The sequence below is a fragment of the Chrysemys picta genome, chromosome 13 (assembly GCF_011386835.1).
Source record: "Chrysemys picta bellii isolate R12L10 chromosome 13, ASM1138683v2, whole genome shotgun sequence".
In the NCBI taxonomy this organism is placed as follows: domain Eukaryota; kingdom Metazoa; phylum Chordata; order Testudines; family Emydidae; genus Chrysemys; species Chrysemys picta.
Window position 1 is genome coordinate 51002172 of NC_088803.1, and position 14001 is coordinate 51016172.

Below are 14001 nucleotides of genomic sequence, written 5' to 3' on the forward strand. Positions count from 1 at the left end.
TATTACTCGATGTTATAAATAGTTATTGTTGCAAAGTCCAATGCTATAAACTTTGATAAATCATGTCATAAGGAGATGGGGATGGGTTCTTTTCCCATGAAGTTTCTAAAATCAACTTCTGAAAAGGGCTCTACAAAAAGTGAATCGTTGTTAAGACACCATCATGTGAAGCAAGTGTTTATGGAGAGACCTCATAGGCAGCTTGTGTGTTTTGGAAAGTGCTGTTCAGCTAAACAATACACCGTACTAGATACGGTGGCAACTGTGGAAGAAGTCTTTTCCAGCATTATCAGCTGGAGTAGCCTGGATCACACCGATAAGAGGTTATGTTTTCAGTAGAGTAAAAATGTATTTTACAAATGAAATGAGGGGGCTAAAAGTCAGTCACCACCAGGAAACTTGAAAGGCTACTGACAGCGGTGGAGGGAAAACAAACAACATGTTGAGAAAGTGCTCGAACATTACAAGCTAAGTCCCAGATCCCGCCATCAGTTACATCTGAGTAGTCTCATTGGCTTTAACAGGATTACTTGCCAGTGTGTCTGTAGCATTGCGGCCATAGGCCCTTACAAGTTTAGCCCCTCTTCCAAGCTTTCTAAGGAGAAAGTATTAGATGCATGTGACACAGCACAAGCTTTAAGATACACTATCTGCAGTTTGGCTTTTCTTTTCAAGTTTAAGTTCAAGAGTGATCTTAATCAGAACATTTACCTGATACAAATTAGCAACATTTTTAATTAAAACCTGACTGAGGGCCTCTCTGCACACACACTGGCTCACTGATCAACCAGCGAACCTAGAGAAGTTTAAATGAAACAAGTGACTTACCATCCTACATTCCCACCATTTCTCAGGTGTCCCATTCCCAAGAGGTTTAACACCACCTCCATATCATTCCCACATACCAGGTTGCCCCATTCACCAAGAGGATTTTTAATGACTTCACACCAGTAGTAGGTGCTGTCTACCACCATAAGAAATTAAACTCAGCTCTGCATACAATTCCAATGGGTTTTCACCAGCTCAGATTTTCTAAATCCTATTATTCAATAGTTTATGGTCAATTTATTAGCTTCTCTGCCTACACCAACCCCAACCCACATACTTTAGAACTGTAAGAACACCCTTTTGGTAGCGTGAGAATTATGCAGCATACGTACCTGGTTCCGTGGTTCTTTTCAAAGTAAGCTGCTCGCAACCAAACACTTTTCTTGCTTGGGAAAACTTGTAAGGCATAAGCATAAATTGCCCGAGCACACTCTAGGGCATTGTGAGCAACACACTAGAGAAAAATGAAGGGAGGGGAGAAAATCCAAAGGGAGTCAGTACAGGGCCTAGAGATATAAAGTGCAGGATAGAATGATGTACATATCAATGGTGAGACAGAGCTCAAGGTTTTACAAGAATTCCGGTGAGTGGTATTTACCAAGTACATATAATAACAACAGGACAAACATCTGAATAGCAATCACTTAGCAGAAATTAAATATATACTGGATTCGGAATAATGTTTTACTCTAAATAAGGTGCAATGGTGGGATTCTCACAAGCACCTAGGAGTCCCAGGAACACGCATGCCATTGATTTTCAATTGGGCTTGTGCTCTTACGTCATTTAGGTGATTTTAAAAATCCAATGTTTTTAAAATTGGTCCTATATGCTTGCATATGCATGGCTTGCCTACAGAACTTGCTGGTTAGCATGATTACATGTGCACTCATAGTTTGTAGGGTCAATTCCAGGTCAACATATTGAAAATGTAGCTTTGGAAGTTTTATAAAAGTAATACTGGTAATTTAGTTGTCAGTGCATATTCAATCTGTTCCAGATTGACAAAGAAATCCAGTTAGATTATGTAAACATTTGAGCTAGAATTTTCAAAGGAGCCTAAGGAAATCTGCCACCTAATTCCCTTAGGTTCCTTTGAAAATTGCCATCTTGGCCTACAATATCTACTCAGATTACAAAAACAATTGCAAAATTTCTGCACAACTAGCAGTCTCTAGAACGTCTCTAGAAGGTTGCTGCAACTCAAAACTGAGAAGTGCTGACAGAACTCAGAGACAAGCTTGCACAGAGTCTGTTGGCATCTGGCCAGTAATATCAGCCCTTTATTTTCACAAAAAATAGATCTAACTTCCCAATTGTCAGTCCCTTTCCCCTACTATAATTAAAAGAAAACAGAAGGGTCCTAATCGGACATACACTATCTGCATCTTCCATCCAGGTATGTTTCCGATCTTCCTCTTCGATCCCAATCCCAATCACGGCTCGCATAATAGCCTGACACGTAGCCACACTCCCAGCTTTATCACACTCCTCAGCATCCTAGAGACAATGAGAGCAACACTAAGACAATCTGTTATTTCAGTGTGAAAAGCCAGCAAAGGAGAAGCACATTCTATTGCATCCTTTGAGCAGGAGACGGACTGACAAAGCATGACCTCTCCAGCCTGGAAGGGTCCTCTCTCCATTTCACTGATTTCCTTTGGACTGAGCCAACTGTGGATTTTTCCAAAATAAAATGCTGAAAACTATGAAAGGAATTGGGGAGAGAGAGCATGAGAAGATGAGAAATGCTCCAAGACAGACTGAGCCATGAAACCTAACAAAAATCCTGTGTATGAAAACAAATACACAAACGGAAGATGGTGGCATCAATGCTCATAACCTCAAAATTACTGAACTTCCTTTATGTTTGCCTTGATTCTCAGATCTCAATGTTTAAATAAAACCCTGTCGGCCACCCACCACCAAGTTAAGAAACATTTGGCACATTTATCAGAATACACAGGGGAAAAGGTTTGTTTTAATATACACAACTCAAAAAAGGCTAAGCAGATTTTGTTGAAACCTGCAAAATAAATTCTACTTCTGACAGGACATCCAGCATGGAAAATTCCAGCACCACAGAAGTTTGAGAAAGGAGGACAGCCAGGTTTATAATGGAAGTTTAATTTCAACCCTCATTAGATTGGCTCCTATTGCTATAAATGAAGTTGTATCTGGTTTAAATGATAATGGGAATGGTAGTTTTATAATTAAAAAAATTAGTTTCCTTACTGAAATTCTTTTGAGTGGTGTGCCAAATGTGCAACGCAGATGTGAAGAAAAGCTCTGTGTAGCTCAAAAGCCTGTCTCTTTCACCAACAGAAGTTGATCCAATAACATACATTACCTCACCCACCTTGTCTCAGTGCATATATGAGATTCAAGTTAACGGGGGTCGGCTCAGACACTGCCTTACTTGAATTTTAGTTTGCATTCAGAACAAGAACATATGAAAACACTTTGCTGCCTTCATGCACTCCACCAAGTGCTTTAGGCCAATAAACTATTTTATAAGTTATTTTAAAGTAATGTTCTGCTTTTCAAGTCCAATTTTTTAAACAGAAGGATTAGAACATTAAGCCAAGTGAGAGGTACATTGCAGAGGCTATTGCCAATCCAGGGGCTTTGCAGGCTTCATTGTTACCAAAACATTCAGATGTGGACACTGCACAAAATCGCTCCACTACTTTCTGCTGTCCACATGCAATCAATTACACCCATTTCTTGTAATGTGTTGTCGGAAAAGGCCTCCTTTTGGTGAGTAGATGGTTTTTAAACCAATAAATCCAGGTGTAGGTAATACAAAAAAGCACAGCTTGAGACTTGTGCCTCATACAGCAGCTGCTTGAAGTAGCACAGTTCAAAAAAAGACGTAAATCTGACTACAGTAAAGTACATTCTCCAGCTAGATTGCACGTTACTCCCAGACATACCACTTAATCATGGCACTAGCCTGGTTCCTTCCAGCTCAGATAGTTATTGATCAGAAGTGACTCGGACATGGGACACTGGTTGATATCAGAAATGTTAAGTTCTATATTATTTTGCATCAGTGGGCTTCAGAGTGGGAAGAGAATGCATAATCTGAAATGTCTGACTGGAGCCCAATACTAGCATGCACAGAAGGGTTTTTTAAAAAGAGAACACACACAAGTACCTGGATCCACTGCTCCCTGTTGATTTCTACCCCATTTGCCCTGAGGGACGTGATAGCTCTGTCAATGATTTTCTCCACCATCTGAGTGTTTCCATTGGCTTCCTCCAGTTTGGCAGCAGTTATCCAAATGTGACGGTCTGTTGGAATGTTCTCACGGGCTTTGTTTAAGACTTTGCGAGCATTCTCATATGTCTCCAGCCTTGCCAGAGCAAGCCAGAGCTGGACAGCAACAACAAGTTAGATATTAAAACAAGGAGACGACAACACTTCATACAGCAGTATCTGCCCCATCAACAGGCGAGAGAGAAGGCTTTGCACCATGCAGATATATACTCTTTGGTAGAGTCTCCCCATCTCACACTATAACGAGGCTGCAAGATGCCAATATATAAGTAGTAAAATAATCAGACTTTACCACTGGCCTTGAAAATTCAATACCTCTTATTCCAAATGTGTGAATATGTTGTCTCTGTTGAACTTCTGCAGTAATATTTTCTATTGTGTTGTCAGTTGGATTTATAGCTCAGTATATGGTTCAATGTTTTTAAAGTGAATAAAACAGCGGCTTAAGTAACATGTGTGTTTGTGCAATTATCATAAATGCATATGTAAATTAGGTAACTGTGCAAGCAAATATGCCTAACTAGCCATTTATGGGTACAATTACCCAATTTACATGTACAATTACAGTAACAAGTACACAACAAAATGACATGTAAAAACATGCTGAAAACCACCACCTGAGGCGTACAAATTAACCCAGAAAGATACTGCCAGACCTGTCTTGCTGGTTAGTTAAATGCCTGGTAAATCCGCACACTGCACTTTACTGTCAACTTTGCTTTTCAAAGCTTGTAAACATCAGACCCTTTCTATAGGAATATCCTTAATCTGAAGGAGAGAGAGAGAGATTTGTTGACTTACTTCCACGCTGGTTGGACAGCATTCCACTGCTCGGCTCAGCATTATCCTAGCATCTTCAGGTTCTTCTAACTCCACTGCTGCCTTCCACAAGCGTACTGAGTTCGGAACATGCTCGAGGGCTAGAAAGGTCAAATAATAATATGAATCTTGGGAAAGAAGGCTTTTACAAGAGAGAATGCTGTACTAGCAATAATCATTTCTGCAAACATAGCATCCCTTTTCTTTCATAGAGGAAGTCTTAAAAAAAAAATTTTAAAACAGTTTTGCTCACTGAAAAATAAAAGTGAAGTTGGAGAGGGAGAAAAAGTACCATTTTTCCAAACCAGAAGGTCCTTTTGTTTCTCTTCAGCCAATACAAGATGGAAGAATTGGAGCAAAATCTAGCCTGAAATTCCACAGGCTGCAAAAGTCTTAACTTGTAACATCTGTGTTAACTCTTTCAGAAACTGCTTCAACAGTTGTCAGAACACAAAAATCAGGAAAGCAAGGAACCATAAAGCACTGTTTCCCCATTTCAAGCCAAACAAAACTGATTTTCAGACAACTGCTGTGCAAGTTAAAGGCTTTTCCACTTAATCTTGACTGTGCCCAGTTTGAGATTTTAGAGCTGTTAGATATTACAGGTCTAAGTAGGGTTCAAATCAATTTTAGAACATTATGACAAATGTTTTAGCTCCTTAGGACATGCATTTTGTTACTGCATCTTTCACTCAGGTATAAAAACAAGCATGTAAGGATTAATTCTGACAAAAATGGATATGACAGAGGGTGTTCTTTTGTTACTACAAGCAACACCAAAAGATTGCAACAACAGAATATTTCTCTACTTTTCAGGTGTTTTTTATTTGATGCACTTAGTGTACATTCAGTTTCATTGTTTTTTCTGTCTGGTTAGTCTTTCCCATGCTTATATGGGAATGTTATAGCAACAAGGAAGAGAAACCTTTTTAAAAACAGGAAAATGTGATTGTAAAACCACAAAAAAATTGAAAGATGATTCCAAGGCAAGTGTAACATCTGAAATTACTTTTAAAATCTCAGTTTTTGAAGTTGAGCAGGTTTCAAATTAATGGTGTCCCTTTAATTGTTCCAACAAAGGTCCAGGGAAGACAAAGATTGTTATCCTGAGCTTCTCTCGGACTCAAAACCAGAAGGAAATACATACAGAAAATGATTATGGTATTCTGACTAGCTGGACGTTAACTGTTCTTCATCAAGTTTATAGTGGCAGGAGCTTTTCTTAAAGCATTCTAAATGAGTAATGTCAGCCTTTGATAGCTTTAAGTGCTACTCGGCAGGAAAGAGCATGTCTTCACAGACACAGCATTAATTTCTACACCTCAAAATGGATTCTAGCCCTCAGTTTGCTGCCTCACTAGAGAGGATAAAAGCATTAGACGCTCTAGAGTGTTTGCTGGGGGATAGGATCATACAACCCACAGAAACAAAAGAGAAGCACATTACAGGATCATATTTCAGTGCTGCTACTTGGCACTTAGCCCTGATTATTTTCTGGTAAATACTGGTTAAAATTGCCAGTCTTCACATGATTCCTGATCCAAATACCTCCAGGCCTCAGTTCTGTGCTGCACCATAGGACGCAGTAGCCGAGGAACACCATGAAGCTGATAGTAACATGTGGAAATTAGAAGCAGCATGATACATTTATATTCTTTTCCACCAACATAAACAGCTATACACCAAACTTCTTACCAGATAATATTCTGAACTGAAAACTGAAAGCTGCTCACAGAACATACAATATCTCTAATCATTTAAACATCAGACGGAAAAAAATAAAATAACTTGTGTACTTAACATGCTGTAAATCATCGTTATAATCCAGCTCACAAGACACATCCAGAAATCTATCACTTTCTCATATGACTAACATCTGTTTTTCTATTTAATACTTACTGCAACTTTTATAGGCGCACACAGTTTAATAGCAGCAGCTGTGTTTAGCAGCACATTGCAGAACAAATTCTTTTGCAGTATCTAACCCATAATTAAAAAGCCCCACACAAAATAAATATCTGAACTCTTGCAAGTTCCAGAACAACAGCTGAAGCGCAAATCTTTTATTCAAATGTTGGCAAGTACAACACAAGTGTCATTTCATCACAGATAACCAACTGCAACAGTCAGATAGGAGGCAATTTACTTCCCTTGGTCCTAATCCTTGCAGTAATCGTACTAGATGCTATGCAGTCATTTAATACCGTGAATTGATGCATATTAAAGATCTACAAAGACATTAAATCCTTATCCTGTTCCCTGGACACCTAGAAAACTGCAGTAACTCTGAGTGTTCGTAACAGAATTTAAATGCTAGGATTCAGCAACTTGACAAGGAGGTAGTTTTAATCTCTTCTGAAATGGGACTGGCACATTGACTTCAAGCAGCCAAAGAATTAATGTTGTGGTGCCATGAGCAAGACCTCTAATTTCAGCACACCGGGATGATCAGTCATGAGAGAGAAGTGCCAATCATACTGTTGTGTTACTGAATAGGCATTATGAGTTTGAAGGAGGCAGTACACTTCAGATGGATGAGAGCTGTGACGGCAACAGCATAAAAGATGCAAGCATTTGAGTAAATAATGTAGAGAAAAACTATTTGTCATAGGAACATAGGAATTTCCATAGTGGAGATCTATCCAATCCATTCTCCTGAATCCTCTGTCCAGAGGCTTCAGAGAAAAGTACAATACCCCACCTCTTGGAAGTCTCTTAATAGTTAGAGACCGGCTTAAGTCCTGAAGCACAAGGTTTAATATCCCTTCCAGATTTTTTGTTGTCAAAACTATAACTCTATATCCAATCCTATTAAGTTCTTAGCCTCAACAACTTCCTGCAGCAATGATTTCCAGTTTAATCACACATAGTGTGAAAGGATATGTTCTTGCTGATGACAAGAAGAATAACATTTAAAACCCCAGGCCATGCCTTAAAGAGTTTATGTTTTATTATTTTTTTTAGAAGAACGCTTGCAGGAAATTGAAGGGTTAGTTGTTATAACCCTGTAGAAGGTCTCACCTTTCCTAAGGACACGTTTCTTTGCTCGTATATCTGTCTCCAGTTCTGCTGCTCTGATATAAATCCGGACGGACTGTGGGAGGTGGCGGACTGCCTGGGCCACCACAGCCTTAGCCGTATCTCCAGGCTGCAGCCGGGCAGCTTCTAACCAAACATCTTCACTCTGTGGGTCAGCAAACAATGAAATTGACACCCTTTCCATCAGCGCAAACAGTGGCAAAAGTCCCATAACAAGTTTAAACTAGAGCTTTTGGAAACACACTATTCCAGCTCCTCTGATAAGTTACAGGAGTGGTTATATTAATCTATACTGAAAAGCTCAATGGAAGAAAATATGCTTTTAGTAAGAGAACTAACCACACTCTTTTCACAAATTTTTGCAATAATCCACAGAGAGGCAAAACAACTCTGACCTTGGGGCACATTTCTGTCCCCTTCATGATGAGGTTTCGAGCTACTTGCAGTTTGCCAGTAACCTCTTCCAGTCGGGCTGAAGCTATCCAAGCTGGTGGATGATGAGGGTTGGTCTCCCGCACAGACTTCAGAAGTAAACGAGCTTTCTTGATGTCACTGGTAAAGGAGAAAATACAAACCACAAAGCTTTTAGTAAGCTAAGGAACAGCTCTCCTTCACCAATAAGCTCCCCACACCCAGTTCCTCACAATCACACTCAGATGTAAATTAACTCAGACTTCAGACATTTTTACACACAGATAACACATTATATACGACCACTACAACACTGTGGAGAATATATTTTAATGTAAGTGAGGTCAATGTGAAGGTTGCATATATTAAGTGAGATTTTGAGGAGTTGCACGTGTGCACTATGGTTTGTTGCATGCTGAAAGTGAAAGCTTGTTGTGGAATTGACAAGTGTGTAAGCACTTTTGGCTATTAAGGCTTAGGACATTTAAGGCAAAGGGGCTGAAGTTCTTGCACATGTAAATGTTGGTTTCACTTGGCAACTTCCTGGATTTTTAGTGCTGGCACTGAGAAAATGGATTTATGCTACCTTAATTCTAAGTAAGTCTTTTTTATATGACTAAATACACATGTCACAGAAGATTGGGCTACAGGTATTTTCACAATGTCACCAGGTCAAATGAGGTTAGTATTGACTAAGGGCAGTCACTGATCAGCAGCATGTGTGAAATGTATTGGGTTATTTCCTAGCAGATAGGTAACTGCATCACAAAGCCGCCAGCACATCTGGCATGCTATTAGGCAGTCTACACAAGAACCGAATGGGTAAAGAGACTGTACTCCCTCAGAGAGGCAGCTCATCCAAGCCCGGAATCTAGGTATGCTGGTGAGGGAGAACTTGCAGGACCGGGCCTATGGTACTTCAGTCTCCAATGCCATCAGTCTAGCAATTTTCACAAATACAACATATTAATAAAAAGTAATGAGTGGAATCCTTCAGACATGTACAAAGGTCACCTGGAAGCCATTTTGGCCAGATACATTAGAAATATAAACTTCCATTTACATGCAGAAGGGTCAACCATTAATAAATGCCAAACCAATTCACCCCAAACTAGACTTACTTGATATCTCCTCCATGTGTAGGTATCATAGAATTCAAGTCTGTCAGATATCCCTTTGGGTCTACCACAGTTTGGCCACTCACAGAGTCAGAGACCTGGGAAAGTAAATCCAAAGCTGATGAAATTACCAGTCAGAGCACTACAGTTTTGGCAATGAAAAATACATTAAGAGTGAAAACACACAAAAACTGTTCTCTCTTAACTTACATGGTCATCTGGTATGAAAACCAAAATGGAATAAACTGGAACTTTGCTTATACCCATGGTTTGTTTGTTTGTTTTTCTAAAACAAATGACAATGCAGCTTTATTTTGCAGAGCATCTTTCATACACAATGTATCCCAAAATGATTTACACAATTAAACCATATTATCAGAGTTTAAGCAAACAGAGAGGGGAATTAACAGGCTTAATCAAAAGGAGAAAAATGTTTGCAAATGAGATTAGAAATTAAAGGGAAAGTTACTGAGGGTGTTCCAAATGGCAGCTGCAGAGGAGACAGGTTTTGTACCAACACTAGTAACTTTGTAAAGGAGCAGGGAGGGGAGGACTGAGTAGAGAAGAAGAACATCTGCGAAGCAGGATGGAGCCTGTCCACTGAGGATGCTTTTTAGCTAGACCCTGTTACAGTCAGAAAATAGGAATTGAAACCAAGGCGATGCAATCAAACCTCTCTATATGTGAGAAAGCAGGCAGAAATAGCCTGCACGTGCTGTGTAGATACAGAAGCGCCCCAACTTACGCAAGCGTTCTGTTCCGGAACTCTTTGCACAAGTCGAATTTTGCGTAAGTCGGGAACGTATCTCTGACAAGTACGCGCGCGCCAAAAAAAAACAAACGTATGAAACTTTTTCCGTAAATTGGGTTTGCATAGCCCAGGTAGCGTCTGTATGTTTAACTATGACGGACTGAATTTCCATGTTCCCACTGAATTACAATCTTGAAATCTAGTGCACTTATTATGCAATGCCAATTACAGAAAAATGTTTACATTTGATATTTGACCCAGGTCACCAAAAGTTTAATGGTGTAGACTTACAAAAAGTCCTTCAATTTGGAGAAGTTAAGGGCATCTGACATCACCTGTCCTATTGAGTGGGTTTCAGTCAAGAGAACTGTCAAAGGCACGAGAACATGCTGCAGGCACCAACGCTGATAGTCACCCTACCCACGAACCGTCATTTGTTAATATTACATACACTCTAGTTTTATGTTTTAAAAAGTTGGCAAACACATAAGAACTGTTAATTTTACTAGAAATGGCACTGGTACCAGCTTGCAATTAAAAATAACATGAAACTGGCTTGCTTAAGGAAATCCCCAAAAGGATTAACTAAGGAATTTAGCTGAAGAGTAAAGTAACAATTAAATATTTGATTTTACTGGGGAGAAGGGACAATTAGAGAAAAAAGTTTTTGTAATATTGTCTACAGAAACATCCCCATGAGTATGTCGCTAATGGGCATTGGCCTTTAATGTAGCTGTTCATTCAACATTCTATGACTATGTAAAAACAAAATCTGTGTATGTATTCAATCATATCTGATGTTAATGACATGGTGCATTTTTTACTTCTGTGACAGCACTGCAGAACACAGATATAGGAAAGGAAGACGGATTCTTTCACCTGAATCAACAGGACTGTTAGTTAAGTTCCAAACATCTGGCCAAATTTTGCCTTGAGTTAAACTGCGCAATCCCTCTCAGGTAATAGGTTGGACAAGCAGAACAAAGGGTGCAATTTAGCCTGACAAATCTTTAATATTTGCAAGTATACACCACAGAGTCAAAAAGCACACAGTTGGACTTTCAGATCCCATGGGAGAGTGTAGTGCTAGTGGTTAGAAAGGCCATCTTTTCACCACGGCTTTGGAGCGGAGCCTGGAGTTGCAGCGCAGAGCAGCTCCGGAGCAGTGGAGCTGCAGGTTTTTGCCTGGAGCTGGAGCGGAGCCGGAGCACAGCTCCAAAGCCCTGCTTTTCACGTCTGAACCAGCATGAAATTTTCTCTTGAAATTACTGAAATAAATATAGAACTCCATGATACCATTTCAGAGTAAGTGTTGTGTACTGAATGGTTCGCTAATTAAGAGAAGAGGAACAACCATCGCACCAAACTAAAAACTGACTCTGTAGACCTGATGTCCATTTCTGCCTTGACTGGCAAGCTCAACTCCTCTGTGATGGTCCAGAATGCACTGACCCATCTCCCAGAGAATTCCTCTAGAACAGGCCTGTAGCTAAGGGCTGTAGGGTATTCTTTTAATTATTATTGCCCTGCTTTTCAATGTTTTTTTCACTATTTAATATCCCAAAGAGAATAAAATAATAGTTTTGAAAAACCAGGCTTCATTACAAAACAGGTACACCTCAGGTACACCTTTCAGGGATATTGTGTTCCTGTGGCCTTACCTGGCTCAGTCTCATATCCATCAAGGTATTCCTGGCCTGCCCAATCTTCCTCATATCCAGTTCACCTGTCCCAGGTGTCATTAGCCCAGGTGTCATTCCTCCTGGATACGGAGTGTTCAAACCCCCTGGATACGGAGTGTTCAGACCGCCAAATTGCTGCCAAAAAATGAGATATATTATTAAGGTTTATGCTGGGATTTTCAACAGAACTCAAGGGAGTTAGATGCTCAGCTCCTATGGAGTTTCAATAGGTGCTAGATCAGGGGTGGGAAAACTACGGCCCAGGGGCCGCTTCCGGCCTGTCAGACGTTTTTCTCCAGGCCTCGAGCTCCCGCCGGTGTGCGGGGTTGGGGGCCTGCCTTGCTCCACCCGCCCAGCACTCTCCAGCCCCCACCTCACAATTCTGTTGATGAGCATCTTCTGGCATGCAGAGCCACACTGCGCAGGCGCGACTTCACTGTGCTGTTTCCAGGATTGGAAACCCGTCCCATACGGCAGGGCGCCCAATCCCCTCCCGGTCTCCTACGGCCCCACCCTTGAGAGCCTCGAAACCACCCAGGGGCTGCACCCAGCCCAACTAGGGTGCCTCTACCTGTGACAGTGCCTGGTATGACAGCCTTAGTGTCACTGCCGGCAGGGCCTTTAGGAATCCCCGGTACCACCCTGTAGAGCCCCCCTTCCCCGCACCTCGGTAACATCCCTTATAGAGCCCCCCCATGCTACACCCCATACAGTCCCCTTCCCCCACCGGGCATTCATGGCCCGCAATACAATTTCCATACCCAGATGCAGCCCTCAGGCCAGAAAATTTGCCCACCCCTGTGCTAGATGTTTATGAGTTTGGAAATCTTCCCCAAAGTATTGCCAGTACAAGTTGAACAATTGCCTCCCAAGTCACAGTATGAACAGTGGTTTTTATATTGGGAGTTGAATAACTTCCTACGGACCATCAAGTGGCACTATTCAACAATAAAACATGAGAACAGGTATGTTCTCAGATTTATTTAATTAAGAAGTGTCAAAAGATGATAATGACAATATTAACTGAAAGAATATTAGCAATAAAATCATATAATCATTTGGTATCAATTTAAGTCCAATAAGTTTTCTCTTCCATCAGCCGATCACAGTACTCTGCATCCATTTAAACAATTAATTATGATCCAAAAACTTCAACCACTGACCTGTCAACTGAAAGTGAAATGTCTTAATTCTAGAATACATCGAATACATCAGCCACTAAAGGAAGTTAGACTCCAATTCATGTTATATATTTGGAAAAGTTTCAGTCAATAAGAAATACGTTGGTTCATTGACCAAAATTAGTTAGACACCCCTTAACCAAAGAGAGCTAAAACAAAAGAATTTTAGAATCTTCCCTTGTTAAAACAAAAGACTATCTGATTATTCTTGCTCAGATTCTGCTCAGCTCCAGAGTTTGCTGAATAAAATAGAAGTTTTCAATAAGCCTGGGACTGCAACACATAGCAACCTCTTCTAAAGGCTCTTGTACTAAAGAGGTCTTTCCATATGCTATTCACTTAAGAAAGGGTTAAGCCTAGTGCCTTTGTCTTTATTTTAAATGGAATTGCAGGATGTGTTCTAGGCTAAGAATAAGGCACATTTCACAGCAAGTGCTTGTGTCTAGCTACTATTAATCATTTTCTCCAATTTAACATGGGTAAAGCGGTAACTTCTCCATGTTTGTTTGTTTTCATGCTCACCGTTTGCCGGGGATCCACAGAAGTGTGATTCTCCCCAGTCTGTAAGTGTTTAGCAAAGAAACTATCAGGAACAGGAGTCAGTTTCTCATAACGTGGGTTCCTCTGACGTTTGTTCCTAGCATCACCAACTTCTGGAATACTCAGCCACTCTTCCTCTGTGACTTCCGCTAGCTTCCTCTACACAAAAAAAAGCGGTCATTACTGATTCTAGAAAATGTTGTTTGAAAAACTGTAAATTTTTCTATTGTTTAGTAGACTATCAATCCGTTGGTTTCAGAGAATTCAGGGTCAGTGGGGTCCCATTTTGAAGTCAAAGGTCAACACTAAAGAATTTCAGTGCACAGGGGAGTTGTATACTTTTAATAGG

At 40.4% G+C, this 14001-nt stretch overlaps 1 protein-coding gene across 1 annotated transcript in view; it reads right to left on the reverse strand.

Annotated features, from left to right (window-relative positions):
- PRPF6 (pre-mRNA processing factor 6) overlaps positions 1-14001 on the reverse strand; it is a 34590-nt gene that overhangs the window by 15695 nt on the left and 4894 nt on the right. Inside the window, exons 5-13 of the mRNA XM_005309872.4 lie at positions 13635-13811; positions 11911-12066; positions 9502-9596; positions 8365-8521; positions 7952-8114; positions 4913-5031; positions 3989-4207; positions 2206-2328; positions 1161-1282 (exon numbers count right to left, since the gene is read on the reverse strand). Coding sequence (XP_005309929.1) covers positions 1161-1282; positions 2206-2328; positions 3989-4207; positions 4913-5031; positions 7952-8114; positions 8365-8521; positions 9502-9596; positions 11911-12066; positions 13635-13811 — 1331 coding nt within the window. The remainder of the gene's footprint in view (positions 1-1160; positions 1283-2205; positions 2329-3988; positions 4208-4912; positions 5032-7951; positions 8115-8364; positions 8522-9501; positions 9597-11910; positions 12067-13634; positions 13812-14001) is intronic.